The sequence below is a fragment of the Sciurus vulgaris genome (genome assembly GCF_902686455.1).
Source record: "Sciurus vulgaris genome assembly, chromosome: 5".
In the NCBI taxonomy this organism is placed as follows: Eukaryota; Metazoa; Chordata; class Mammalia; order Rodentia; family Sciuridae; genus Sciurus; species Sciurus vulgaris.
This window is the reverse complement of record NC_136465.1, coordinates 125,182,880-125,210,789: the sequence shown is the minus strand read 5'-3', so window position 1 is coordinate 125,210,789 and position 27,910 is coordinate 125,182,880. Positions and strand designations below refer to the sequence as shown.

The window sequence follows — 27,910 nt, the reverse complement described above, 5'->3', positions numbered from 1 at the left end:
CTTGGCACATTTTATTACCACACAACTTTCCTTTCCTTGAGAGAGGAGAGTATTTTAGTACTTCAAGTTCTATGGTCCTTAACAGTAGCCACCAGTAACCTCATAATTGCCAGATCTAGTGCACACTTGAACTTTCTTTAGCCCTGGACACTTGTTTAAAATCTTACCTGCTAGGCTTCTGTGATTCCAGTTGACCCCTATTTTCCTTCCGGGACTGAAAGCTGCTCAGTTTCCTTTCTTTGCAGTATAAGGACAGGGTTGAGATAGGCTTGGGTCTAAGGCAGGTTTGCTACTCAGTAGTTGTCTGACTCCAGGTTAGTTAACTTTCTGGAGTCAGTTTTTATTACATGGGACAGATAATACCTCTCCTATCTACCTTGTTGTTGAGAGGCTCAAATAAGATATTGTAACAATTAAATCACATAGTATTTACAAGTGTCGTATTATGTCATTTTTCTTTCTAGTAACAAATATCTTGCTAATTATTTGGATTATGGGGTATGGTTCTCTTGGATGTGAGAGCAGGTGCCCCAGGTGGTAATTGACTTTCCATGTTGGATATGCTAAATAATCCAAATCCTTTTTTATTGCAGCCACGTCTGCCATGGGAAACAACCTTCTTACATCTTGATTCTCACTCCTCACCTCCTTACCATTTCTTTTCCTAACAAGAATGCCCTGTGTGATAGACTCTCAGTCACCACTACTCAAATTCCCTTCCCCTGTGGCTAATGTGACCTATAAGCCCTGCCAGGGCTCTTGTTCTCAGTCCCTTCATTGGGGATCCATTGTCCTCCTCAAGCTCCTACCACTCTCGATGACTGTCCTCTCTGCCGCAAGTTCATGTTACTGTCACTGTAACTCTATGCCTCAGTGGGATCCCCTTTCCTGCCCTAGAAGCCTTTTGAGTTTCTGTCCCTGGCGGTGCTAACACCACGAGGGAGCTACATGCTCTCCTGAAGCCCAGCGGAATGAGCCTGAAGGTGCAGGAAGATTCTGTTCCTGGCTGAAGCAAAGCAGTCATCTCACCAGGTGCCTCTCAGTTATCACCAGTGACCACAAGTAACACCGCCACACGGGACTTTCCTCAGATCCAACCTTAGCTCTGCCGAGTCAGAATCTCTGGAGTAAAGTCCATAAATTGTGTTTTAAGAGGTCCGTCAGGTGATTTGGAGGCACACAGAAGGTTGAGAACATTCTGAACAACAGAGGTTGGAATTCTTAATGATCCCTTACACAGAAACAGTGTCATTAGTTGAATTTGTAGCCACTTAGTATACTTTATTAATTTGAATTAGTAAAATTTCCAGGTAAGCCTGTATATGGGTCTAACAATATTTGATGTTGGTTTTGGCCAAATTGGATATCTAGTAAATCAGTAACCTTACTCACAAACTTTTGGACAAAGGCCCTTTTTCAGGAATGTATTAGTAAGTTAGAAAATATTTGGAAAATGTAAGATGTAGGATTTTGTACTACTTTTATTATTTGCTAATTATACTTTATATCAAAGCAGAAAGGATATGTTGCAACCAGCATACAAAAATATATGCAATTTAGAAACCTATCAAAATAAAAATTACCCTCATGCCCCTTTATGATGAAAAATTCTTCCTCCCAATTTCCTCTCATGCTCCTGGTTCCGCTACCAAAATTCATTCTCAGTCATTGAGTACTTATTTCTTATTACAGCCAGGATTCTGGAACAATGAGATCTATTTTAATCTCTAGATTGAAATGCAGTAAGGAAGGTAAACAGTTACCTCATTTCAAGTCTGTGGAATTTCCAATGGTTTCTGAGACTTGTCTAAGCTCTTTCCTATCCCAGGGTCATGGTTGCGGGTGGTGATTTGTTTTCCTTGGTTGCTGGATTTCTGATGACTGAACCTCTTACTGTCTCTCTTTGTGGGAAAAGGAATAGTTTTCTATATGACTTTAACATTTATTTGTAGAATACAACTTATTTTTTAATCCCCCAAATAAGCCATGATTAGCTCAGGTGTTAACAAGTCAAAGATATCCAGAGAATGAAATATGCCTGAACAGTGGCTCGTAGATGTGTACCCCACTGACTCTTCCTACTTACAACTGTCAAAATTTTGCTACTTTTTGTTGCTATTATTGTTGTTGTTCATTTTTTTCTTCCCTTTTCTTTCTTTCTTTCTTTCTTTTTTTTTTTTTCTCTTAGCACAGGATAGTATTTACAGCTTGTTTTAAAATTTTTAACCCCAACTTAACCATTTCCGCTCTGAATTCAGCCACCTTTCACTCTGAAAGTATTTGTCTGTTGTGATCAGGGACTATGCTGGTCTGAGGATAAAAAATCAAGTAAGAGTCCACCCTGCCTTTAGGGTGCTTATGGTTTAATAATAATAAGATAAGTGAACATGAATTGAGAGAGACGTGTATTATTAGATTTTTGATATTTCAATTGACAGCCACCAAGGGAAATTTAGCATAGGATATTGGAGTTACCCAGACATTCCAAGGATAAATGGTTCTTGGAAATAGAACTAAGGACTCCATTAAGATTCTGTTTTTCTAATCTGTGTGCTTTGTTTTGTAATCTTCCCCATTTCTCCTCCCTGTCTGTCTCTGTTTCTTTTTCTTCTCCCCCACCTTTATCTTTCTCTCATTTGCATGGAAGGGCTCTAATTGGTCAGTTTGGGTGAGGTGGCAGTCCCTAGACTGATGATCTATGGCCACAGAACAACTATATACATGGGATAGAGGGGGGAAGGAAAAGAATGTCAAAAAGAAAAGGAGTCTGGGTAGATATAAACGTGTCTCTGCCAGCCCAGCGTTATCGCTAGGGAAGCCAAGTTTTAGAAGGGTCAGTTAACTTACCCAATTCACACCACTAGTTAGTGCCAGAACTAGGATACTGATCCATATTTCTGACGTTTTCCATCAGTGGAAGCACAGCATTACTTTATGGTTACATTGCAGTGTTTTAGAACTATAATTTTTAAAAAAATGTGTACATGAGGCTGCCTTAAGCAAAGTGCTAAAGGCAACATATTAGTCAACTTCCATCACTGCAGTGAAATACCTGAGGTCATTAATTTATAATCATATAAATTTATGATTTATTTTATTCACACTTTTGGAGGATTAAGTCCATCATCCATTGACCTTTATTGCTTTGGGCCTGCAGCAAGACAAAACTGTTTCCTTCCTAGCCCAGGAATGAAGAGGAAGAGGCTATATTCCCACAGTCCTCTTAAGGACTCACACCCAGTGACCTAAAGATCTCCCCTTTGGCCCCACCTCCTACAGTTTCCACTACCTCCCAGAAGCATCATCTGGGGACCAAGGCTTTAACATGGGTCATGAGGGACATTTAACATGGAAAAGGGAATTGTATAGCAACATGCTGCTTTCCATAATCTTTAAGTTGCTTGTCATGGCTGGGGACAAGGGGTGCCAGCAGAGCAGATGGGGCAAACTTAGAGTGTGGAGAAGACCCAGATCATGAAGATCCTTGTGTGGTGAGCCAAGGAGTTTACATTTTATCCTGAAATCTTCAAAATTCATTTGATGGGATTTGAACATGGGCGAGACATGGGAAAATTCATGGTTGAGAAAGGTCAGTGTGCCCATGTGGACAGGGTTCTTTTTGGAGGAGACAACAGGTGAGGAAGTTTAGGCACTGATTTCTGGAGGAAATGATGAGGGCCTGAGTAAGGCATGGGGGTCGGGGGATGTAAGTCACAGTAGTGAGATGAAATCTATAGGCAGAGAGATTAGATGTGGTTAAGAGCAAGAGGGTAGGAGCTCAAGCATGTTCCTGGGAATTCTTGGTTCATCACGACCAGGAACCTCAGAAGGAGGATTGTATTTGAGACAAGAGGTCAACATAAGGAAAAGGAAAATGAATACAGGTTTGAGCAGCTTGCATGTGCGTGATGTGCAAATATAGATATTCTGAAGGCATTTGGAACCACAGTCCAGACGCCCCAGAGATGTGTGCTATAGATATGAACTTTGCAGTGCTTAGTATTTGGATCTTAAATGAAGCCTTGGGAATAGAGATGATCTTCCAGGGAAGTTTGTTTGGGAGGAAGAAAAGCAAGTCAAATCTAGAGCCCCAGAAAGCAGCAACACTTGAGGCTCATCTGTATACCCCCACTTGGAAGTTTAATCGGATTTCTATTTTATAGAGACTTATATGTTATATATGGCTTGCCAGGTATCAGAAAATTACCTCCATAAGACAGTCTAAAACTATATTCCATGCAAATTCATTTTAGCTCTGAAGGAAATGTTGATTTTGTGTTAGCTGAGGGTACGGTGCAGTGTGTGGAGAGAGAGACATTCAACAGTCGGAAAAGAAGCCACAGAACCTTCTCAGAAATCTTCAGAGTACTTCTGATAGGTGACAAACCAGGTGCTAGACATTTCCAGTTACAGGAATTCCTATTTTTAGAGGAAACTCATTGTTTTGCTGGATAGCTTTAAAGTAATTGTGTCAGAATGGCCTTGTTGCTTCCAATTCTCCCCTTGGCCCCTGGAATTTCCCTGCTCCACAATGGTCTTAGTGTGGAGACCAACCTGTCCAGGACCTCAAAGACTTTATAGACTGTGACTGTTAATAAAGCAAGCACTTGACTGTAAGGCATAAGGGACCCTGTAGTTCAGATTAGCTTTCACCTTGAGCTGCCTTGGACTCTGATGTCCCTTGGCCATTCCTGTGCTTGAGATGTTTTGGGCTCACTTTGCAAATCTTACTCCCAAGTCCCTTTTCTAGTAAAAGTGCTTAAAATTAAATACATATTTTTCTTTTGAATATTAACTTGTTTTTCTTAAAGCCAAGTGTTAAGTAACATTTATGGAAAGCCATGGTTTTAGACTGAGCTGATGCACTGGGCCCCAACAGACAATACCAAAATGGAACCACTGATGCTAAATGCCACAGAATCAAATGGAAACTTTAAGAAAACTGGAAAATCCCCAAACCATTATTTACTAAAAACAAGAGATTGCAGCAGCCAATTGAGCAGGGGGGCCTGGTCAACCTGAGCTGGCATGAGGAAGTCCTTTTCTTTAACCTTTACAAAGAAATTACCTGAAGTAAACTGACATTAACCAATCTGCCTTTTAATTATGTATTGCGCTATTTCCTTGTTCTTTTTTTTGCTCAAACTTTACAAAAACTGAGTGTTCTGGTATGCGCAACAGAGTACCTTTCTAATTTTAGATGGAATTCAGCTTGATTCATGAATCACTAATAAAAGCCAATTTGATCATTAAAATCATTTTGATGAAACTGTTTTTTGGCACCAATAATGGGAAACCACAGACAAAATATTTTAAGCTTTCACAAACAAATAGGCAGGTTTAGAACTCCTTCATTAGTTTCTTCCATGGACTGGTATGGTAAAAATGAATTCATTTGCCAGGTGCTGTGGTGCCCATCTGTAATCCCAGCAACTCAGGAGGCTGAGGCAAGAGGACTGCAAGTTCAAAGCCAGCCTCAGCAAAAGCAAGGCACTAAACAACTCATTGAGACCCTGTCTCTAAATAAAACACAAAATAGAGCTGGGGATGTGGCTCAGTGGATGAGTGCCCCTGAGTTCAATCTCTAGCACTGCCCCCACCAAAAAAAAAAAAAAAAAAAAAAAAAAAAAAAAGAATTAATTTGTTCATTACATTTGTGTGCCTGTTCCCAGATGAGTGATTTGAGATTGGGGAAAGAAAATGTAACCAAAGTAAACATACATCGTTATGGAGCATATTTTCTTCTTACTAACAAATGTCTTGATAGACCACCTTGTCCTTTTTATTTGAACATGATATTGGACACCCTATTTAAAATAGTTTACATTTATGACATTTGTCTTGTTCAAGGCTTTGGCAAATCTCATTGTCCTTTCTCACTTTTTTGAGAGTTGAGAGTTCAATTTGCCTAAAATGGAACCCAGACTGGCCCTTCTGGAACTTCAAGGCTTAAATGGGCATGTTCATTTTCTGGTAAATTGGGGAGATTTGGATTGTTCACTGAGCTTTGCCCTGGTTTCTGGAGACAAAAGTAAAAATGTTTGATCAGATAACAATCAGTTTTCAAAAGGACCCTTGGTATATTATTCAAACTTTACACTGGAAACAAACTTTCTCTGCAAGTTAGTTAACCCAGGGGTGAATATTTTCCAAATCAGATTATTTTCAGATATAGTGCATTAAAAAAACAAAACAAAACAAGACTGAAGTAATGAGGGGAAAATTTGCTCTTAACGTACATTTGTGGCAATACGAAGTTTGACTTGGAAAAACTATGTTGGAGTGCTGAAACTGTGTGACATGTCACAAACCCTGTATCACCTGTGTTCCATTCAGTTGTTGTGCAAGTAATTTCAAGAGCATCATCCATGTGAACACAATACACCATTGAAAAATCTTAGTTGCTACAAGGAAATGCTAGAATGGCTTGTGTAGGATGGTTCACTGAGTCCTTTTGCCTGAGACTGCTGGGGCTAATAAAATGAGGACAATGACAATACCTCTCCTCATGCTTAGGGTTACAAATTACTAGATGTAAAGAACTTTGAATAGTTCTGTTTTCCCATAGTGAGACAACTCTCTTATGAGGAAAGTAGTCTTTATTATTCTCATCTTACTCATGAGAAATTGAGGTACAGGGAGATAACTTGCTGAAAGTCACACAGTTACCAACTGACTAATCCAGGACTCAAAACACAGTGACTCTGGTTTCAGTCTCTGCTCTTAGTTATTGTATGAAATAACTTCCCAAAGTTTCTGTAGATCCTGTCTGCTTGCCCTTCCCCACCTGGTGTTTCCTGCTCTGTTGTGTTTAGTTGGAGTGGCCCCCTCTTATGAGAAAGTGATAGCACATTCTTAAAGTTATTATCTAAAGCAAGGACTCAGAACTCCAAGCAAGTTGGAGCTTAACCCTGCTTACCACCAAAGGGCCCTCTTCTATAAACACTGTGCCACTTACGTTGCATTAAAGATTTATAAGGGAAATATCAGCACCCTAGAGAATCTGATAGTTTCTTTATCCAACAGCAAAGGAAAATCCAAGACCATGTCTGGGATTTTTTTTGAGGAAACTGTTGATTAAAAAATTATTTTGGTTTGATATCTGTGGAGATTTGAATATTTCTCCTTTTTTGGTTTCTTTATTCATTCCAGACTTTTTAAAGCTTGTGTTTTTAAATTATATGTTTAAAATTAACTTCCACTGTTTTTTTTAAAAAAATGCATTTCTCTCACATTGCTGAAGTAGGCTTATTTAGAAAAGTAATATGTTGCCTTTTTTTCTTAATGGCCAACAGACACTAACAGCTATATACAAGCAATATTGGGGTGAACCTGAAAAAGGTGTTTTTGTGCTTTATTAATGTAAAACCTCAATACTTCAGCTCCTTTTGGGTGGGGGCCTTAGTTTGACTTCACTTGCCCCCCCCAGGGCAGCACTGTGGCCTTGCATGGGGATCAGCATCTGACAAAGCACAGATTTCCTTATTTAAATATGGAAGTCAGACATTGAGAATATTAATGGTTTTGCCAAGAGGATTGGGGGGTAGAGCAGAGAATAACTGGGGGGAGGGGCATAGAGCAGAGAATAACTGGTGGGGAGGGGCACGGCAGGAACCCACACACAATCTTGGCTTTCCATTGCCTACAGGCATCTTTCCAATATTTGTTTTTACTAAGTTAAAGTTCATTTCTAAACAACCAGTATGAAGAATTCATTTTTTAAAAAAATTTTTGTAGTTGTCGATGGACAGAATGCCTTTATTTTATTTTATTTTATTTATTTTTGTGTGGTGCTAAGGCTCAAACCCAGTGCCTCATACTTGCTAGTCAGGTGCTCTGCCACTGAGCTACCCCAGCCCAGAAGAAGCCATTTCCGATGTACAAAAATAGTTTCAGAGATTTTAGCCTAAGTCCTCAGATCAGCAGACGTTTTCAGAGACTATACTCAGATGCCACCTATGACACTTTCTGCGACTCTTATCTTGTAGACTTTTCTCTTCTGTTTTCTTAGTTCCCTTGTGATACAAACCTCAACTATGGCATCTGTTTGAAAACACTGTAGGTTTTTGTAAGAAGGTGCAATCAACTGAATGTTTGTGTCCCTGCCACAAAATTCACTGTTGAATCCTCATTCCCAAGTGATAATACTAGGGGCTGGAACTTTTGGGAGGAGTTAAGTCATGGGGGTGGAAACCCTGGCCCAGACAGCTGCCTTGTCCCTGCCACCGCATGAGATCACAGCAAGAATACAACCATCTGTGAACCAGGGGGTTCTACTAGACACGCAATCTGCTAGCACCTTGTACTTGGCCTTCCCAGCATCCAGAACTGTGAGAAATGAATTTATATTGTTTATAACCATCATGGGTCAGCCTCCCCTCAGGTCCAGCTGATTGTTGTCGTGTAGAAATGTAATGAAATGTAGCTGAGAGTATTCATTTTTAAGAAAAGAGAGAAAATTGGTCTTAATATAAATCTAAACTTTAAATATTGGCAACAAAATTTGCCTTTTTTTTTTAAAGCACTTGTGGACAAAATTTTTTAAATACCAGCTTATTTGTAGGCTGAATATGGTTTTTAAGACCCCACTTTGCAACCCCTGATTGGTCTCAGCCCTTTATTCTTCATAGACAGGGCCTGGGGCCAGGCGGCGTGGTTTTGTGCACTGAGAGAAGGACCTTTCCCTTGGCATATTTATTCTGCTTTCACCATGCTGCCTCTTCCACTAGGTGGTACCTAGTTACCTTTCAAAACCACAGCAAATTTGTTTCATACTGTCCTTTTTCCACCCTGGTGACATCTGACTGCTATTAACTGCATTGGCTTGGGTGACCTCCATTTTCCCTCCTACCCGGAAATGGCTAGAACTGTCCTGGAGAAGCCAAAAGCCATCATTCTAGAGGGAGTTCCTGCTGATCCTCTGGCTGGTTTTGCTGATAGCTGTTATCAAAGGATTAGGTCCCTGGTCAGAGCCGTGGTTTTCTAGTACCCCAAGAATGAGAGGTTATTATCTCCCTGGGAGCTAGGAATTAAGTTGTCTTTCTTCCCTAGCCTGCCTGGGTGGTCGGCAGCTGTTTCAGAAAACAACACAAAGCATAGCTTAAGAGGTTACCTGGAAAAGAGAATTATTATAATTGATGGCTATATTTAGTCTCCCATAAAAGATTCATTTCCCCCATAAAGCAGTTTTCTGTCTGCATCTCAATTATATGTGAATCAACAATATTTCACTTCACCTGATGGCCCTTATAAAATAGCTCTTTTTTAACCAGTGTAATTACTCCTGCTGAGCAGAATCAACAGTGCGAATTTTTAGCCTAAACTGTTCAGGTCTTTATATTTTCTCTAAAAATAAAACTGAATTCTTTGTTTTTGTCTGTCTCTGGGGATCTGAGACCTAAGCTTCCAAGACCAGTATCTTGGGATCTGGCGCTGGTGATCTGGGTAGGAATTTGTAACCATGTGGGATTCTCCCTGTCTATACAACACCATCTCATGTGGCTTGAGAGGAAGCCAGTGGCCTTGCCCAGGTCCCTCTTCTGGCCAGTCTCCTGCCATGCCACCAGAGGGCTCTGAATGTCTAGAGGTTGCCTGTGTCCTTGGGGTGGCAAAGGGAGGCTGATAGAAGAGAAGGGAGGGGAGAGGAGGTTCTCTTCTAAGTCACCTGACTGGATAAAGTCCCCCGGGTCTAACAGAAGAGGCAACTGTCTTTGTATTTGATCTTTTTTATTAAATAACCTGTTGAGTGCTTGCAGCGTGCAGGTAGTGTTAAATGTTCTTCATGCTAGACCATTTAATTCTCACAGCTCTTATAAGATGGGAAGTGATTATTAATATCCGCCTTTTAGAGGGAGAAAGTAACCTGCCCAGGAACACACAGCTAGAGCTGGTAATTAGCAGAAAGCACATTTGAATTAGTTTGGCCCTGCTCGTCCTTCTGTGCTCGACTGGCTGCCTCTGGAGGGGAAGAAGGAGTGGTGTTCAATGCCTTGACACCTGTCAAGTATTTAGCACAATACATGGCACACAGGATTCTTCAAATCATGTCAATGATGACTGTCTTTTTTGATTGTCTTGTGCAAATCCTTTTGAAAATGGCCACAATGATGAGTTCTTGGGTCCAGTGATCTCTGTGGCATCGGTTTACTATTTGAGAATTCTTGAGGGTTTTTACTTTGCCTATATTTAGGTATGGGGACATGATCCAGTTCTCATGTTGGATGAATGTCCTGTCAGATGAATGTCCTTGAAATCAAGTTTATGAGTAGTTGAAAAAGTAGATAACATCATAATTTAAAAATTACAATTAAAAGCAGGAATTTTCTGCTGAAATTCAAGTGGACCTGGTTGCCAAAATAATGGGACTAGTGTATTTCACCAACAGAAAGAAGGAGAACAAGTTTCCCAAGGGTATGAGAGTAGCACAAAATGAATCACTTGCTGCTGTTTTTATGTTCTCAAAGTCACACTCACACCTGGTATTTAAATCATAACTTTGAGCTACAGAAGTACCTAAAGTGAAAAAACCCAGAAAACCACTCCAGACATGGGAACTCACATAAGAGATTTTATTAAGCAGATGAGCAAAGTGTCTGCCCTTAATGACAGGAGAGAGAGAGAGAGACAGAGAGGGAGAGAAAGAGAAAAAATGGGGGAGGAGCTATTTTAAAGTAGTAGAAGTTCGCGGGCTAATAACAATCGGACCAGTGACTCCGACGAGGAAGTTTGTGGGCTAACAATCTAGGTTGTAAAATGGTGTGGAGCAGGGGCAGAATAATGGCAGCAGCAAAATGGCAGGGGAGAAATGGCTGCAGCCTTGTTAACCCATTGTTTCTTCATTCCCCTATTTTTGTTTTTATAAGACAATCCCTTTTGGGCATATGGGCAAAGATCCATCTTCAGTAACTGCTTGCTGCTGGGCATGGGCATAGAGCTGATTCAGGAGAGGGAGAGGTCACTGCAGTAGGTGGGGGTTGGGGACTGGTTAGTTCACCTGGGGAGTGCACTTGTAGCCAGGCTCTGATTCTTCCTTTATGAGGACCTGATGGTTCTGTAATACAAGCTGATTAATAGTCTGACTAGAAATTTTTTCAAATCTGATTTTATGCAAATTTCAATGTGCAGGGGGCAAAGTCCAGTATGATGACAATTATAAGGCGTGGAGGACATAAATGGGAAAATAGGTTGCCATAATTGGCCTGAAATGGGCCACAAGGATTCCTCAAGTAAGTTCTTTCCTTTTTGTCTCTAAGTCCTACTGCAGCTATTCGATATTGCCCTTAACAGTATCTGATTGGTTGACATAGAAGCAGCACTCTTCCTATGAGCACTTCCCTTTTACTAGTGAACCCACAGTGTGGCTTGAATTGGAATATATGCACCTGGAAGCAAATTGAAAGAGAGGGACTCATGATAATTTTGGGGGTGATATCTGCCTGTACTGAGGGGGTGCTTTTGAAAGTCAAAGAACTGTCAAAATCTAGGGTGCTAGCCAGAAGATGAGAGAACCCCACTCTAATGCACATCCAACATCCCTGTGCCATGAGAGGGTTAGTTAAATTGAGTATGTGGTGTGTGGTGGTGACTGTTAAGAGTGAATCCTCTGAGCATTGGCTGTGAACATTATGTGAAATGGGTAAAACATCCCTGGGGACAGTAGGAGTCAGTCTTCCAGCAGTCCCATGGGCAATCTGGGAGGGAGGAAATGGCTGGCACCTGGGCAGATCTATTGGTGAAAAATCTGATAGATAGGAAAATGACAGGGCGAATGACAGTGGAGGCAAGAATGTAGCTGGCAGTCCAGTCCTCATGGGTCGGTGTGGTTTTCTCGTGCCTCAGTGTTCTGGTCCTCGGCCTCCAAAATAGGAAGAAGGGTGGAGGGCTTGATGGCCTTCAGTCTGAGGTGGAGAGTTCCCACCAGGGTGACCAAGTATTGGTTGGAAGAAGCCTGAGGGTTAGAAGCTGGAGAGGAGTTTGTGGATTGAGAGTAGAGCTTAACCAAGAAATGTTTAACCATCCCGGTAAAACTTGCACCTTGACAACCATTGACTTAGCCAGGATTGTAAGCACAAAAGGAGGGCAAGCAGACTTCCACGGATTCAGAGAAGCCTTTATTCCTTTGCAGACTCAGGCACCATTTGGATCAACTTTCCAGATAGGAAAATGACCATCAGTTACACAGGGGATTCTGGTTTTATCGATTACAAGGAAGATGATGTAATCATTGTGCATGTGCAGTTTTGACCATTAGGGGCTAGTTGTACAGATTAATACCAGACCTGGAAGGATGAGTATTTAAATCTTGCCCATTGTCATTCAGGACCAGGTTGACATGGGGAAGGCCAAGGTTTATGGCCTGGCATACCATATCCACCCCTTTCTTTTAGGGCCCATTGTTATCAGGAATGCACTGGATGAGGTTTAATGTTTCACCGATTTCCTGAGCCACACTGTCCCTCCATTTTCTTGGGGAGTTATCTTATAGGAATATTATTTTTCATAACCCTTCAAGGATCACTGTATGGGGTCCCTGCCATTTAGGAGATAGACTGTAGCCTCCTGAGGAGGAGCAATAAGAACTTGGTCTCCTATTTGAAGAGGTTAAGCCAGGGGGCTAGACAAGTTTCTAGGCAGGGAGGAGTTAGTATAATCCCATAGGAATGCCTGAATGTGGTTTAGGAGAGGAATGAATATATGAGAAGGAAGAAAGGAAGGAAGGGGCATTATCCCAGGGGGAAGGATGGGATGACCATACATCAGCTCAAAAAGATATTGACAGGTTTCTTTGGGAGCAAGCAAAGACACAGAAGAGCAAGAGGCAGAAGTTTAACCCAGTCAAGGCGAAGTTCTAAAGAAAGTTTAGTTAAAACATTTTTAAGAGTTCAGTTTGTTTGTGCTACTTTACCTGATGACTTTGGGTGAAAGGGAATGTGGAAATACCAAGGGATTCCAAGAGCCTTGGCAAGTTGTTGGGAAATTCTGGAGATGAATTCAGGCCCATTATCTGATTGGAAGGAGGTAGGCACTCCAAAGCAAAGAATGATTTCATGAAGGATGAAGGTAGAAACAGTTAGTGTCCTTTTGTTGGAGGTGGGGATGGCTTCATCCCATCCTGAGAAGGTGTCTACTATGACCAAAAGGTATTTAGATTTTCTTACTGTGGGCATGTGAGTGAAGTCAAGTTGACAGTCTACCCCTGGAATGGCACCCTGGCCATGGTGAGTCGGGAAAGTGGGGAGTCTGACAGCTGTAGGATTGGTTCATAGGCAAACTTCACATATGGAGGAGAGTTCCTTCAGAAATGAGTTGTCAGAGAAGGATAGTTGCAAATGAGTCTTAGCAAATTGTGAGAGCGAAGAAAGGTTGGGGTGGAATAGACGGTGAAGGTAGTAAAGTATCTCCCTGTTGCGGGGCAGTAGAGGTAAGGAATCATGGACAGTCATGACGGGGCAGGTGTGGATGACAGGGCCTCTCTGCTAGCCTCCTCATCTGTTTTGTTGTTGCCTGAAGAGATGAATGATTGGTCTGTCTGATGGGCACAGCAATGTACAAGGCCTATGGTTACTGGGAGGTGAAGAGCCTCTTACCACATGGGGAAGGATATTATGAAAAGTGTATTTGGAGTCAGTGTAGATTGTGAGGGATTCTCACTTTGCAAGGGTGAATGTGGGGTGAGGGTGATTAGTTCTGCCTGTTGGTTGGTGGTGTTGTTAGGTAGTGATCCTGACTCTACAACCTTTTCCAGGGAGACAATGGCATATCCAGCCCATTGAATCCCTTCATGGAGAAAAGAGCTCCCATCAGTGAACCATATGAAAGTAGGGTTGTGTAAGGACCCCTTCTGAACATTGGAGGGGCAGGAGAGTAACTCTTCCAGTGTCTCAAAGCAGCTATGTGTTGCTGAAGCATGTTTGTTGGAAGGTGGGGGTAAGATGGTGGCTGGATTTAAAGGAGGGCATGTCTTAAAGGAAATAAAAGTGTCCTCAATAAGAGCAGTTTGCAAAGCTAACACCTGACAGAGTGGTAGAGTTTTCAGACCTTATAATAAGTAAGAAGCATGGACAGATGATGAGGTGGGAGCACCTCAGTGGGATCCCCAAAGGTTAAGACAAATGCTGTGGCCAATACCCTAGGACATGGTGCCCAGCCTCTTATGGTAGGGGTCTAGCCTTTTTGGTAGGTATGCTATTGGGCCAAAGGTGGGGCCAAACACGTGTCCTAAGACCCCCAGAGCGAACCCACTTTTCTCAGAGACAAACAGGTAGAATGGTCTGGTGATGTCAGGGAGGTGTAGGACTGGGGCTTGAAGGAGGGCTTTCCTTAGGTTCTGGAAAGGGGCTTCCACTGGGTTGAGGAAAGGTTTGGTAGGAGTGCCTTTGAAGCCTCATACAAGGGGGTAACCAGGATAGAAAAATTTGGAATCCAGGATCATAAGTATCCTGCTAGCCCTGGAAAGGAAAGGATTTCTTCCTTGGTAGATGGAGTGGGCGTGCCCTACAACAATGCTTTTCTCTCTACAGTGATGGTCCTAAATCCAGGTGAAAGGCTGACCCCTAAGTAGATAACCAGAGGTTGAGAAAGCTGTACCTTTGCTGGAGAGACCCTATACTCTCTGTCAGCCAGATAATTTAGAAGTTTAAAAGTGTCTCCTTGGGAGTCCTCGACTGAGGGACTACATAGAAGATCATCAACATACTGTAAGAGAGGGGAGGAAATGAAAGTAAGACAGGCAAGATCCTGAGACAGCGTTTGACCAAGAGGTGAGGGCTGTCCTGAAATCCCTGTGGGAGAGCTGTTCAGGACAGCTGAGAAGAAACTTGAGTGAGAGGATCAGTCCAGGTGAAAGCAAAGAGTTCCTGTGAATCAGGATGAAGAAGGACAGTAAAAAAGGCATCCTTCAAATCCAATGCAGAGAAGTATATGGTGGAGGAGGGAATAGATGAAAGCAAGGTGTAGGGATTGGGCACAATGGGGAAGATGGGAACAACTGCCCAGTTGATGATACAGAGACCTTGCACCAAACAGTAAGACCTATTAGGTTTTTTAACAGCCAGGATGGGAGTGTTAAGGTGAGTTGGCAGAGCATAGGAAGCCTTTCTGCTTTCAATTCTGGATGACTGGTTAAAACCCTAAGAGGCTCCTTTGGGGAAGGAGATATTGGGCCTGGACTGTGTAGGATGTTGGGTCCTTCAGGCAAATGAGTACAGGTAACCATGTGGCTGCAGGGAGTGTGTGGGTGTCCCAGACCTTGTGGTCAACCAGGGAGGGAGGAAGGGGATATGAAGACTCAGGTTGGGTTGTATGTTCCTACAAGTCATGAGGAGAGGAATAGCAGAGGAGTCTTGGTGGAGGCACATGGTGGGTGAGAAGGAAATAGGGGCAACCAATTTGGTTAGGATGTCCCTTCCCAGGAGGGAAATGGGACACATAGGAATTATCAAAAAGGAAAGAGTGAAGCAGATTTGTCTTCTATGGCAACTTATTGGAAGGGTTTGTAGGGGGTGGTATGGTTTTCCCTCTATCCCAATAATAGAGGATTTGGCAGGGGAAGTGGGTCCCCAAAACTCCCACAGCACTGAAAAGGTAACTCCAGTGTCTATAAGGAAAGGACGCTGCCTGCCTGCCACCATAAGGGTCACCTGGGGCTCCTGAGCGGTGATGTTCATCAGGTGTAGAAGTCCCAGGCCCCTTTAATCATCGATTGCCAATCCTAGTAAATTACTGGGGGGAGGAAGTGAGGGTGACCTAGCACTTCCCTGAGCACCAGGGCAATCCACTGCCCAATGTCCCAGTTGGTGGCATTTTGGACAAGACCTGGGGGCTGCAGGGGATTGGGGCAGGCTCATGCCCAGTGGCCCTCTTTTCCTCACTTGAGGCATGGGCCTGGAGCTAGGGTACCCCTAGTAGTGGCCAGTTGGGCAGGTCTAGCTGGCTGAAAGGCTTTGGCTAGCATTTCATAGTTTAATTTTTTTTTCTTCCCTTCATTTTTACAACCTGAATGCCACTGCTAGAACCTCTGACTATGGGGTAAGGGGCCCCCTGTCCAACCACCTCAATTTAACCTTTATGTCCAGATAGCTTTGAGAAAAATAATAAGCCATGAGTAACTGTTGTCCCTCCAGAATTTCAGGATCCTGATTAGTATATTTGAGCATGACCTCTCTGAGGTGACTCAGAAAGGTGGATGGGTTTTCAGTTTTGTCCTGTGTTTCTTCGTGAAGAATTAATGGGTTTAACAGCAGCCTTTCAGAGACCTGAAAGGATTCAGGTTTAGAACTTGTCCTGCCTAAGATGCCCAGTCCCCATTTTATCCCATTGGGGCTCCCTATCTGGTACTACTTCAGCCCCAATGGGATGGGTTGGGGTCGATTACAGTGAACCTCATCTGCATAATTGCATGCCTGTTCTCAGACTCTCCTGTGCTCCTCAGGGGTCAAGTGTTGGATGTGTTCATATAAATGTCATGCTAGGTAAGGTCATAAGACTGGGTAAGATACTGAAATTCCTTAATGAAGTTTGCAGAGCTGGCGGTGAAGGAGCCTCATCGCTTCTCTATCTGAGAAAGATTGGAGAGCGAGAAAGGAACATGAACTCTGATCACTGCCTCCACACCAGCCTCCTCCTGTAGGGGGGGCTAGAACACGTGTGAGGGACCAAGTGATGGGAGTACTGGGTAGGCTGAATGGGCTGAGTGGGAGAAGCAGGAAGCAGAGCAGGGCAAAGGAGATGGAGGAGCAGGGGCTGGAGGGGCCTCTGCCACAGGGGACCAGTATAGGGGTGGTTCATTAGCTGGGTCAAAGTTGGAGGAGGAGGAGGGATTAGGAGGGGGAGAAGAAGTTGGGGGAAGTGAAGGTTTCATTGCCCAAAGGAGGTGTTCGGGTTTGCAGGAAGAGCAAAGATCAGGTTTAGTGCGCAAGAAAGAGAAAGCTTGAAGGTAGGAAATCTCTTTCCATTTGCCCACTTGCTCACAGAAATTGTATAAGTCCTGTAGAACATTGGGGTCCAGGGTGCCATTAAGTGACCATTTGGATTGATTATCTAAAGTATATTGTGGCCAAATATTATTACACAAGCGAATAAGTTTTGGTGACTTTAGGCCAGGGGTCAGGCAAAGGGGTTTAAAATTGTCTAGTAGATACACCAGGGGTGAATCTGCCAGATTGGAGGACCCAGATCCCATGGTGGAGACTGATAAACAGCTGAGTCAGTGTCCAAGGCGTCCCAAGGTCACAGACTAATTGGTTGGAGATGAGGACACAGCACATGATGGGTCAGTGTGTGCCAGGCAAAAGCTGAGGGGGCTGAGGATCTGGTACCAGGAATTTTGAGAAGAAAAGTAAAGAGGAGCCTCAACCCAGACAGGGAATCTCCACCATGAAGATCGGGGACCCCCACCCCCATCAGATAGGATCAATTAAGGGGGCCAGCCGTAACTGTAAAAGTCATGGCTGGGGGGACCCCCACTCCTCAACTGCCTTGACAGTGTCAGATGATCAACAGTAGCATCTCAGGTCAGCAGAGGAGTGTTTAGGTTGACCTAGGGGGAAACTCACCAATCTGAAGGCCAGTAGTAGATGTGGAGCCAGGCGTCCAGGCAAATGGAAGGTGAGACCAGCATCCGAGGGTCTGGGACATCAGATGGGATTCCACTCACCTAAATGGTGGTAGAAGAGCCCACCCAAGTCATGGTACCAATGAAAGCACCCAGAAAACCACTCCAGATGTGGGAACTTACACAAGAGATTTTATTAAGCAGGCAGAGTGTCTGTCCTTAAGGGTGAGAGACAGAGAGAGAGAGAGAGAGAGAGAGAGAGAATGGCGGGGGAACTATTCTCAAGTAGTGGAAGGTTTCAGGCTAATAACAATCAGACCAATGACTGGTGAGGTAGTTTGCGGACTAACAATCTAGGTTGTAAAATGGTATGTGGGGGTGGGGGCAGAATAATGGCGGCAGCCTTGTTAAGCCATTGTCCCTTTGCATAGGACTCTCGAGTCTTTGAAATACTTTTCACCTATTTTTACAAGGAAAGAAAGAAAACCTAGGGGTGGTTCAGCTGAAGGTGGGTTTGTGGGTTAAAGTAGTACACAAATTAAGTAAGTTTGCCACTTGTTTTTTACTTAGATAGACATGTGCTGTTCTTCTCAGATTTGAAAAAAGTGGGTATAAACTTACTGTATTGATGAGGCAGTAGCTTTCCTTCCCCTTTGCCCTCTAATATTTTTTCCTTGAATTTAAATCCTAACTTCAAATTACTCAATTCTTTAAGTGACTAAAGTTCTCCTGCCCAACACACAAATCTTAAGAATTCGTTGAATTTAATTCATGAAGTACAGTTAAGGATCTGAGATTTGAAGAAGTAACTTGACCAAACTCTGCCACTTGATAGCTGTGCTTATCTTTAAAAAAGCACTAGTGGTGACAACTACCTCACAGAGTTAATGAGAGGATGAAATGAGTTAATTGCTACATTTGAGGTGCTACCAATAATCTCTAGCATGTAGACAGTCTGCAACAAATTCAAGAACTCTTCTCACATCAGGAAATATCAGGGTTATTTTCTATCTGATTCTTTCCTTTGTTTAGTCAATAGCATTTGCTATTAGAGACCCCAGGTTCCTTATCACCCAGTCCATTACCTTTAGTTTAATTTCAAGGAAAACGTTTTCCTTCTCTGTAGGAGATTGGAAAGTAACGTCACCAAAAGTTTGATGATTCATGTCCCAGCAGCATATTAAGTGTTCAAAGTAAGCATCATAGATATTGTGTAGACAAAGAGAAGTACCTGTTGCTCTCAAGGGCGTGCTGATTTTACACTAGAGCAAGAGACAAGAAGAGAGTGTAGCTGCTGAGACAAATGCAAAGTACTGAGTTTATTAACACCACAGTTTGGGAAGCCACGTTTTCCTCAATTTATTTTTAGATGAATTAAAGATTTCCTTTACAGTTGGTAAATGAGAATTTTGCCTCTGAAGAGCAAAATAAAATGTTTGAGTTGATAGCAATTGAACTTTTGAGAACCCAAGTAAATTGAGAAGAATCAGATTTTTCTACTAAAGTTGTCTGGAGTATGGAATTTGGGATGATATAAAATATGGGGTAAGGGGTCCAGGATATAGCTCAGTGGTAAGAGCACTTGTCTGACACTTGCAAGGCCTTGGGCTCAAGTCCAGCACTACAAAAAAGGCAGGGTAGGGGATGATAAGAGTTATATATTTTTTAAAGTGACGGATTTGAAATTGGTATTTTGATAATTATGTTTAAGTTAGTATATTATCTGGATAATAATCAACGGTCTGACTAAATGACTTTGCAGGGTGGGGGCTGCCATCTTCTCACTAGATAGACATTTCCGACTTCTTAATATTTTGCTGCATTCAACATGATACAGCAAAGTAAGGTCACCAGTAATTTTTCTTTCACAGTTCTCTGGCTTTGATGAGTCACTGCAGCATAGACCTCTGAACCACGTGCCGCCAGGAATAGGTGCACAGTAGGAAAATAACACAATTGAGAGCTGAGGCAGAGAGAGGGCTCCAGACTCAAGAAGTGTGTTCACAGCTCTGCTGCATTTAGCCGTGTAACCTTGTGCAGGTCACAGTCTTCCAGGGCCCTGGCTTTCTCCTGTGTTAAGTAAAGTTTCTGGGACCTCTTGGTGAAGTTGGGTCAGCTTTGGAGTTTAATATCACTACCAAGGACAAACAAGGGGTAAATGATTTTTAGTACTAAAAGCTGATGGAAAAACTGGTGAAATCTGAATAAAGTCTTTAGTCTGGGCGATGGTATTATATCCACGTGGATTTTTTGACTTGATGTTTTACCATAGTTATGTAAAATGTTACCATTGGGGGAAGATGGTACATGAGACTATTATTTCTTATTGAGTCTACATTTTGAGTCTACAATTATGGGAGAATCATTTTTTTAAAGTCATTCAAGAATGATAATCTTTTACTTAACTGGTAGGAGGGTGTGTAACCATATTAATAGAGCAGTATACGTACCACACTTACAGAGTGAATTTTCATTTGGCTTACCTTAAATGAAAACAAATAATACAAAAACCACCCTTTATTTTTTTCCTTGCCACTGAGTTCTGTGTACTCCACACTCTGTCAGCTATTTTGACCCTGTTAAAGTTTCAGAAAGAAAACACAACCAATGGCAAATCAAGGAGAGCTCTCTTTCAGGAAATCTATTCTAGCTGCTGCTTAATTGCTTAATAACATCATAGTACTGAAGCCAAAAGTTGAGTCTGCAGTCACCTAAGACAGGAGAAAGTGTATGGAAGATGCAGTGTGGTGTTCTGAAGCATCCCTGTGCTTAGTAATTAGAACAAAGCCAAGTCTACATGCTGTGGTATCATTATTATGGGTCTTTATTGTACAAAACAGACTGCCCTGTAGCCAGTGTGATGAGCATTATTCTATAGGACAAAAGATGGAGGCTTTTAAAATAGCCATTTATCATACCTATGATCCCAGTACTCCGGAGGCTGAGGCAGAAGGATTGTAAGTTTAAGGCCAGTTGAACAACTTAGGCAGACCCTGTCTCTAAATAAATAAATACATAAATAAGTTTTAAGAAAAAGAGCTGGGGATTTAGCTTAGCACTAGAGCACTTGCCCAGCATGCACAAGGCCCTAGATCTAATCCCCAGTTACTAAAAATAATATGTTTCAAAGAATACACTTTTGATCCACTCACTTCCCTGAGTGTAAAGTAAAACTGGTCACAACATAGTGGAATGTGGTTCTTTATTTGCTTGGGGTTCCTAATGTGCTCTAAATTACTACCATGTTGGTTGATAAGATGGAAGATGGATTTCCTCTTTTATTACTTAGACAAAACACAATTCCCTGAGCCAGCCAGTCTGTCTTCCTTGTAACTGCCAAAATGTTAAGGCTCCAAATGAACCTGAAGGAGTGATTGCCTCCTGTGTTTTGACTAGAATAGGTCATGGATCTGATCACATCTATAAGACACCTAAGTGAACCAGGTGCAGAACAACTTCAGTGAGTGTTTCAGTGAGTGCTAATATAATTACACTTCTTAAAAATCTGTTTATTCAGGAAGATAAAATATAGAGACCACAAGGTCCTTTGCCTTAAGTGGTGCTTTAGTTTTACGCCAGCTCTGGAGACTGCCTTGGCTGACCCTTGAGATGGAGACTCTTGGCTTTCCGGGCACCACTCTGTCTGATCAGCTTTTCTGGTTTCTTTTCCAGGGTTATCAATGCTGGGAAGAGCACACACAATGAAGACCAAGCCAGCTGTGAGGTGCTCACTGTGAAGAAGAAAGCAGGGGCCATTACCTCAACCCCAAACAGGAACTCCAAGAGACGGTCCTCCCTTCCCAATGGGGAAGGGCTTCAGCTAAAGGAGAACTCGGTAAGACCTCCATCCTTGGTTTTCAGGGGAGAGGAACAGTGCATACAGCCCCACATGCATACAGCATGTTAGGGCTTAATAAGGGTGAGGAGTGTTGTTGAGAAAGCATTGTCTCAGAGTTAGTGGGGTGGTGGGTCCATGCTCAGGGCATCACACATTCCAAGCAGAAGGTAGCACGTTTGGCAAGCTGGTGTTACCATTTTTAACAAAATAAGTAAATCACCATCCTTATATATAGGTTTTGCTGTAGGAGTTGTGTACATAATCTTCAGTGGTTTCAAAGAAACCACTTCTAGGCCTTTATGAAAGAAATGATCCAGAAGCTTCTCATAAGGGGTGGAAATACCTCCATCTGTTGGCCCAGAGCCCTGCTATGACTTTGCCCCTTTTTTTCCCATTGCCTATTCATCGGAGTTGTTCAGCTGGAGCCTGTGCCTGACACTGTTCCAAATTAATATTTGTTTCATTTGGCCTAAAGCCCTTGCAGCCCGTGGGGTGGCCTTGCAGACTGAATGCCCTACTATTAATCAACTGCGAAGCATGTCTCTTCTCTCCAGTTTCTGGAGAATAAAGAAGACATATCCTCAGAAAGTTCTGAAGAACCCCTCAAAAAAGGATAGGGAACAGTCAGCAGATCATTAATAGTCTGTCCATCAGCAAATTATTAATCCTATGGAGAGGTGTTCAGTGGGAAAACCAGGGGACATTGAACAGAATAACCCAAATGTGACTATTCTAGTAATCTTAAGGGTATTTACAAAAAATTTTATAGAATTTTAAAGGAACTAGGAATTTCTTCTTAGTCTAAAAAATGGTGTCTTTTTACATTTATTCTTAGAAAATAAGAGTACTGATTAATTTTACAAGTACTAGCTCATTTTAGAGTTGGAAAACACAGTGATCAAGGGATTCACCAGTTGTACTCGCAGCAAGGTTGAAGGAAACATTGTGTTAGGCCTGTCCCAAAGATTCGAGGGTGCTAATGGGCAAGATAGAATAATCATGGCTAAAGATACAGGCTTTAGGGTAAGATGGTAAGTGAAATCTACCACTTATCAACTATTTAATTTTGAGATAGTTATTTATTATTTGAGCCTTGCTCTTCTAGTATATAAAAAAAGAATATTAACAGGCTAGTTAAATGTGTGAAATGCAATAGTCTGTGGAAAACTTTGAGCCAGTGTCTTAATTAATAAATCCTTAATAAATGTTAGTGATGATTATCCCAAGGGCAGCTCTTCTGTCACTCTACGGATAAGACCCAGTGAATTTCAGATGTTTGTTCACTTGTGAATTGGAGAGTATACAATTCCTTTCTTGACAGGATTATTTTGAGAATTGAGTCATTATGGGAAAGGGTTTCAAAATGTAAGGCATTAATGATAATGGAGTACAAGTGTTGGTGATTTAGTGTTGTTCTTTTCCTCAAATATTTCTTCCCTGCCACTAGGAAATAAAGTGATCTCTGTAAAGACAAGTCAGTGTGGACATTTGTCCCAAGGCTAGTTGGTGATGGCATTTTTCCTTTTTGCAAATTAAGCTCCTCCTAGAAATGGAGCCAGGGAGATGTTTATCTTCCTGTCCATCAGAACTGTGGAGCTAGTGTGTATGAGCTTTAGGTTGTAGCCATGACCCTGCCCTGTGATGGTTCTAAATCTCTGTGGGATTCATGCTCCAGGAGGCAGTAATGAGGCACTGAGCAGAGTGGGCATAGCCTGGGCCTCCATTTCCTGCCTCAGTCTCAGTCTCAGCCTCAGCCTCGGCAGCTTCACTTCTATCTTCCTTATGTAGTAGGCTTCTTATGAGAGTTCAGGAAGGAACTGTGCCTCCTTTTATGTGTGTGTGCTACACAGAATTAATATACATAAAATTGTTTACATACATAAAATTTGTCATTTTATGGTGTACGGTTTTAGGTGTACAGTTTAGTGGCATTGAATTCATCCACGTATTTATGCCATCATCACCATGATCTAACTCCAGAACTTTTTCTTCTTCTCAAACTGAAATTTGGTGCACTTGAAACATTAACCACCCATTCTTCCCTCCCCTGATCCCTTGACAACCACTCTTATTTTCTTTCTTCATGAATTTGACCACTCTTAAGTAACTCATAGAAGTACAGTTGTATAATGTTTGTCTTTTTATGGTGGCTCTTTTCACTTAGAATAATGCCATCAAGGTTCATCCGTGTGGCAGCATGAGTCTAAATTTCCTTCTTAAAGCTGAATAATATTCCATCTTATGTGTATCCCACATCTTGTTTATTCATTCATCTGTCAGTGGAGACTTGAGATGCTTTCACCTTTTGGCTATTGTGAATAAGGCTTTTATGAACATAGGTGCACAGATATCTCTTCAAGTTACTGTTTTCAGTTCTTTTGTACATATACAGCAAGTGAATTGCTGGATTATGTGGTAACTCTATTTAATTTTTTATGGCGATTATTTTCCATAGTAGCTGCACCCTTTTCCATTTCCACCAACATGCTTAAGGGTTCTTACAGATACTTGTTATTTCCTTTCTTTTTTTTTTTTTTTTTTTTGTAATAATACTTTTACCAATGGGTATGTATGAGGTGGTCTTTCTTTATAGGATTGATTTACATTTCCCTAATGATCAATGATGTGTTTTTATGGGCTTATTGGCCTTTTGTACACCTTCTTTAGAGACACATTTATTTGAGCCTTTTATACATTTTTGAGTTGGGTTGTCTTTTTTTGTTGCTGTTCGGGTTGATTTTTTAAAACCTGCAAACCATGATCTAGTGAGCCAGATCAGTCACTGAGCACTTGCTATGTACGAAGAATGAGATGCTGGGAGTTCAGCAGAGATAAAACAGACTACAATTCCTACCCACAGGCCACTGACATCTATTGAGAGAAATGGTTAGAATACATGGTGTGCCCGATGATAAATGCAGTGGAGGGAAATAGAATAGGAAAGCAGGACTCTAGGAAATGTGGAAACATGGAAAGCAGGATTCTAGGGAAGTGTGAAGTTCCGGGGTAACTATAGAAGGCATTACTATCTGGAGGCTATCTAGAGGAAGAGCATTTTAGCATTCTGGGCCATTTCAAAGACCAGGAGGTGGGAGCAGACCCAGTTTTCTCAGTAATGAACCGAGAGGCCATGGAAGTGGAGTGCAGTAATGTGGCAGGACTTTGAAGGTCATGATCAGGTTTGGGGCTTCTAGTTGAAATGAGCGGTTTATTAGCAGAGAACACTGATACTCTTAAAAGAAGCCAGTAGTTTTTCCCATCTAAAAGGCATCCCCTGAAGAGTAAAACTCAAATGCAGTGGCACTTAAGGAAGCATAGTGAGATTATAGGGCCTAGGTCTTTTGCACAGTCAGGTAACTATAGATAATGATAATGTACTGTGTGTTTCAAAACCTCTTAAAGAATATTGAGAGTTATAGGGCCTTGGGTGAAAAAGCATCTGTGGGAGACAAGTAAAGCAGATGCTACCTGTTCCCCCTATGAATCTGTTCCTTCACCCAGCAAACACAGTGAGCAGAGTCTGCATCCTGAGCCCTGGGATAAAGGGATGAGCTCCATACACTCCAGTCTGCCTACTGCTGGAGGACAAAGTCAGTAAGCAGTGACTCTATCTCATAGTGAGTTTTGATAAAGATAAAAATCCCAGTGTGTATGGAAGCCTAACTCACATCAGCAACTGGTAGTTTGGGGAACAGTCAAGAGGGAGATAGATCAGATTAGGGAAGATTTCCTAGAGAAAAGTGGGTCTTCAAAGCTATAGCCTTGAAAAGTGAACAAGAGGGCTGGGGTATAGCTCAGTGGTAAGAGCACTTGTTGGGCATGTGCAAGATCCTGGGCTGAGTCCCCAGCACTGCAAAGAAAAAGGGAAAGGGAAAAATGGAATTGTGAATAGGAGTTAACCAAGCAAATATGAGAAAAGAGAGTTTCTGATATGAGGAAACTGCATTTGCAGAGACGCATAGACATGAGAGCACATGAGACATGTCTTCTATTGTTTTGGAGCACATGTGGTCACTTGGAGGGTGGTAAGGCAGGAACAGCAAGCAAATTTCACACCTGACAGTTACCATAATAAGCTGGAGTGTTAACCAAATGATTTTAGACAAGGGCACACGGAATCAAGACAGTAGTGGCTGTGGGGAGGGCTGAGCTGGGAAGGCTGGCAGTGCAGACCTGGAGGCTGTGATGCCAGTTGGAAGGCTCTTGTGCAGAAATCCAGGGAAGAAATGATGAAAGCTTAAGGTGAGGCAGTAATGCGAGTGAGGGACGGCTCAGAAGAGATGATGTGAGAGGGAACAATTGAGAGGACAGTTGACCAGCTCCTTGAGGTGCGGAGGAAGTGAGAATGGCAGGTCCCAGCCAGTGTGTGCTGGACCAGGGGAGCAGATGCAGGTTGAAGGATGGGATGTGCAGAGATGGAACTTGAGCTTTGAGTATGCTAATTCTGCCTTTCTAGGCAAAGTGTTTTCTAGGAAGAAAATAAAGGTTTGGAGCTCAGGAACAAATCTAAAGAGATTTAGATCTTAGGAGTTAGAGGAGTTGAAGTTGAAGATGTGACTTATATCACCAAACAGAAAGAATTCAAAACAAAAAGAATGCAAATCTGATGCCAAGGGGTTTCTAAAAGTTCCAAGAAGAGAGAAGGGTTGTAAGTAGGCGGGTAACTCTGCCATGGACCACAGAAAGGTCAAGAAAGATAAGGATAGAAAAGCTGGTCACATACTATCATAAGCCAAAATGGAACAACAGGACAAAGAGCAACATTATCTCACTTGCAGACAGAGCTGCTGACCGCGAGGAACAGCAAAAGGAAGTGGGTGGTCTCCCTCCTGGATGCATGTGTAAAATTTCCCCCTCCTTCCTTGACCTCTTTGTTCCCAAGAAATTTAGTAAAATCACAATACATGTTTCCATAAGACTTCTTCTGTGCATAATATCACCTTTATCTTCCTTGGAGATTATAGAAAACCTAAAATTTCCTGTCAAATAACATAAAATTCACAGTGAAAGAAATTGTCGTAGGAATGCTTTGTTAGAAATATCAGTGACATGCAGAACAATTCAGCAAAAGTGTGACTATATTTGATGACATTTCTTATATTGAGCGGCAACAGGGTAGCTGGGTAGCGATGAGATGATTCTCACCACAGATAATTATCATTCAGTATAAAGATTTTAAGGCAACCTTAAGCCATTCCTCATGCCAACTCACAGATGTTTTATCCCATTAATACAAGTCATCTTTCAGCCTAAGAACTCAACTTAAGCCTTCTATTTTAAAACATACAAGCCTTTTAAAAATATTTTGGTAGATAAAATAATAAAACACTACATTCTGCTTCTGACTTTGGTGAGGGATGTCCGGGAGGTGTGTCATTTCCTGTATTTGGCTGAGAATTAGACCGCAGTGCCTTCTAAGAAAGAAAACAAATTGATGTCAAGTTCCATCTACATGAAAAGTAAAATGTCAGGGATTACAGAAGTAATGCTTGAAAGAAGTCACAAAACTTAAAAAGAGTACAGATATAAAAGTTTTAAAGTGTTTGGCCTAGTAGTACTGTAGACTTAAGAAAGGCTAGGAGCTATGGTTGAATTACTTTCTTCTCCCTTATAACTACTCTGCAATCCATCTAGGTTTGGTTGTTTTTAATTAAGAGATTAGTAATAGTGTGGGGGTCCTCTCTGCCACATCCCACATGGAGGAGGAAAGGGTTAACTGCAGGAGGAGGACGCTGGTGGTTTTTCTATCTATTCCCCCAAAAAAGCTTATCTACTCAATGAACATACAAAAGCCAGTACTCTTTTTATGAGAGAGGGGATGTGACAGGTCTGGCCATACCAGCTCTGGCCTCTTACAATTCCTTTTTTAGAATATACAGGTAAAGGGGGCAAGGACTGAGAGGAGCTTTTTCTGTGATGAACAGGATAGGGTGGAGTTGGGGGAGCCATCCTCTTAGGGGGGAAATTCCAGAAGGAGATAGGGAACCACTCCCACGTAGTACTACATACTTCCTGGCAATTCCTAGAAGCCAGGCCTCTGCATCACATAGCTGAACCTAGTCTGATTCTGCTAAATAAGGACAGCTTCCCACATAATAGACTCTGTAAGAAATTAGTAAAAGCATCTCTTTTGAGGAATAAGGTAGATGAGTTTTGAGATCTCTGATAATATGGATGCACAGGGCTATAGAGAAGTATATTCTCAATGACAAGTGAAGGTGGAACTTTTCCTGTGCCCAGATTACTTATGTGTGATGAGCCATAAGCCTCTTAACCATTCCTGTACTGTGGTTATTTGGGGAGATAGGGTGGGTAACCAGGAGGGAGTAAATCTAAAATGCTAGCATCTCTAACAATCACTTGCATTAGACCATCCCTTAGGAAAGATGCCATAAGCTAGCTGAGGATAGCACCCTGTTCCCAGTAGCCTCTTGCCCCCACTGAAAGCCTTTTCATTGCACAGACCAGGACTTGTGGGGGTTTATCAACATCTCTAGGTTTTCTTTCCTTTGATTTTGAAA

At 42.1% G+C, this 27,910-nt stretch overlaps 1 protein-coding gene across 1 annotated transcript in view; it reads left to right on the top strand.

The window, feature by feature from the left end:
- The window catches only part of LOC306660943 (protein phosphatase 1H), a 140,676-nt gene that overhangs the window by 79,911 nt on the left and 32,855 nt on the right, over window positions 1-27,910 (top strand). Inside the window, exon 2 of the mRNA XM_079139695.1 lies at window positions 21,224-21,386. Coding sequence (XP_078995821.1) covers window positions 21,224-21,386 — 163 coding nt within the window. The remainder of the gene's footprint in view (window positions 1-21,223; window positions 21,387-27,910) is intronic.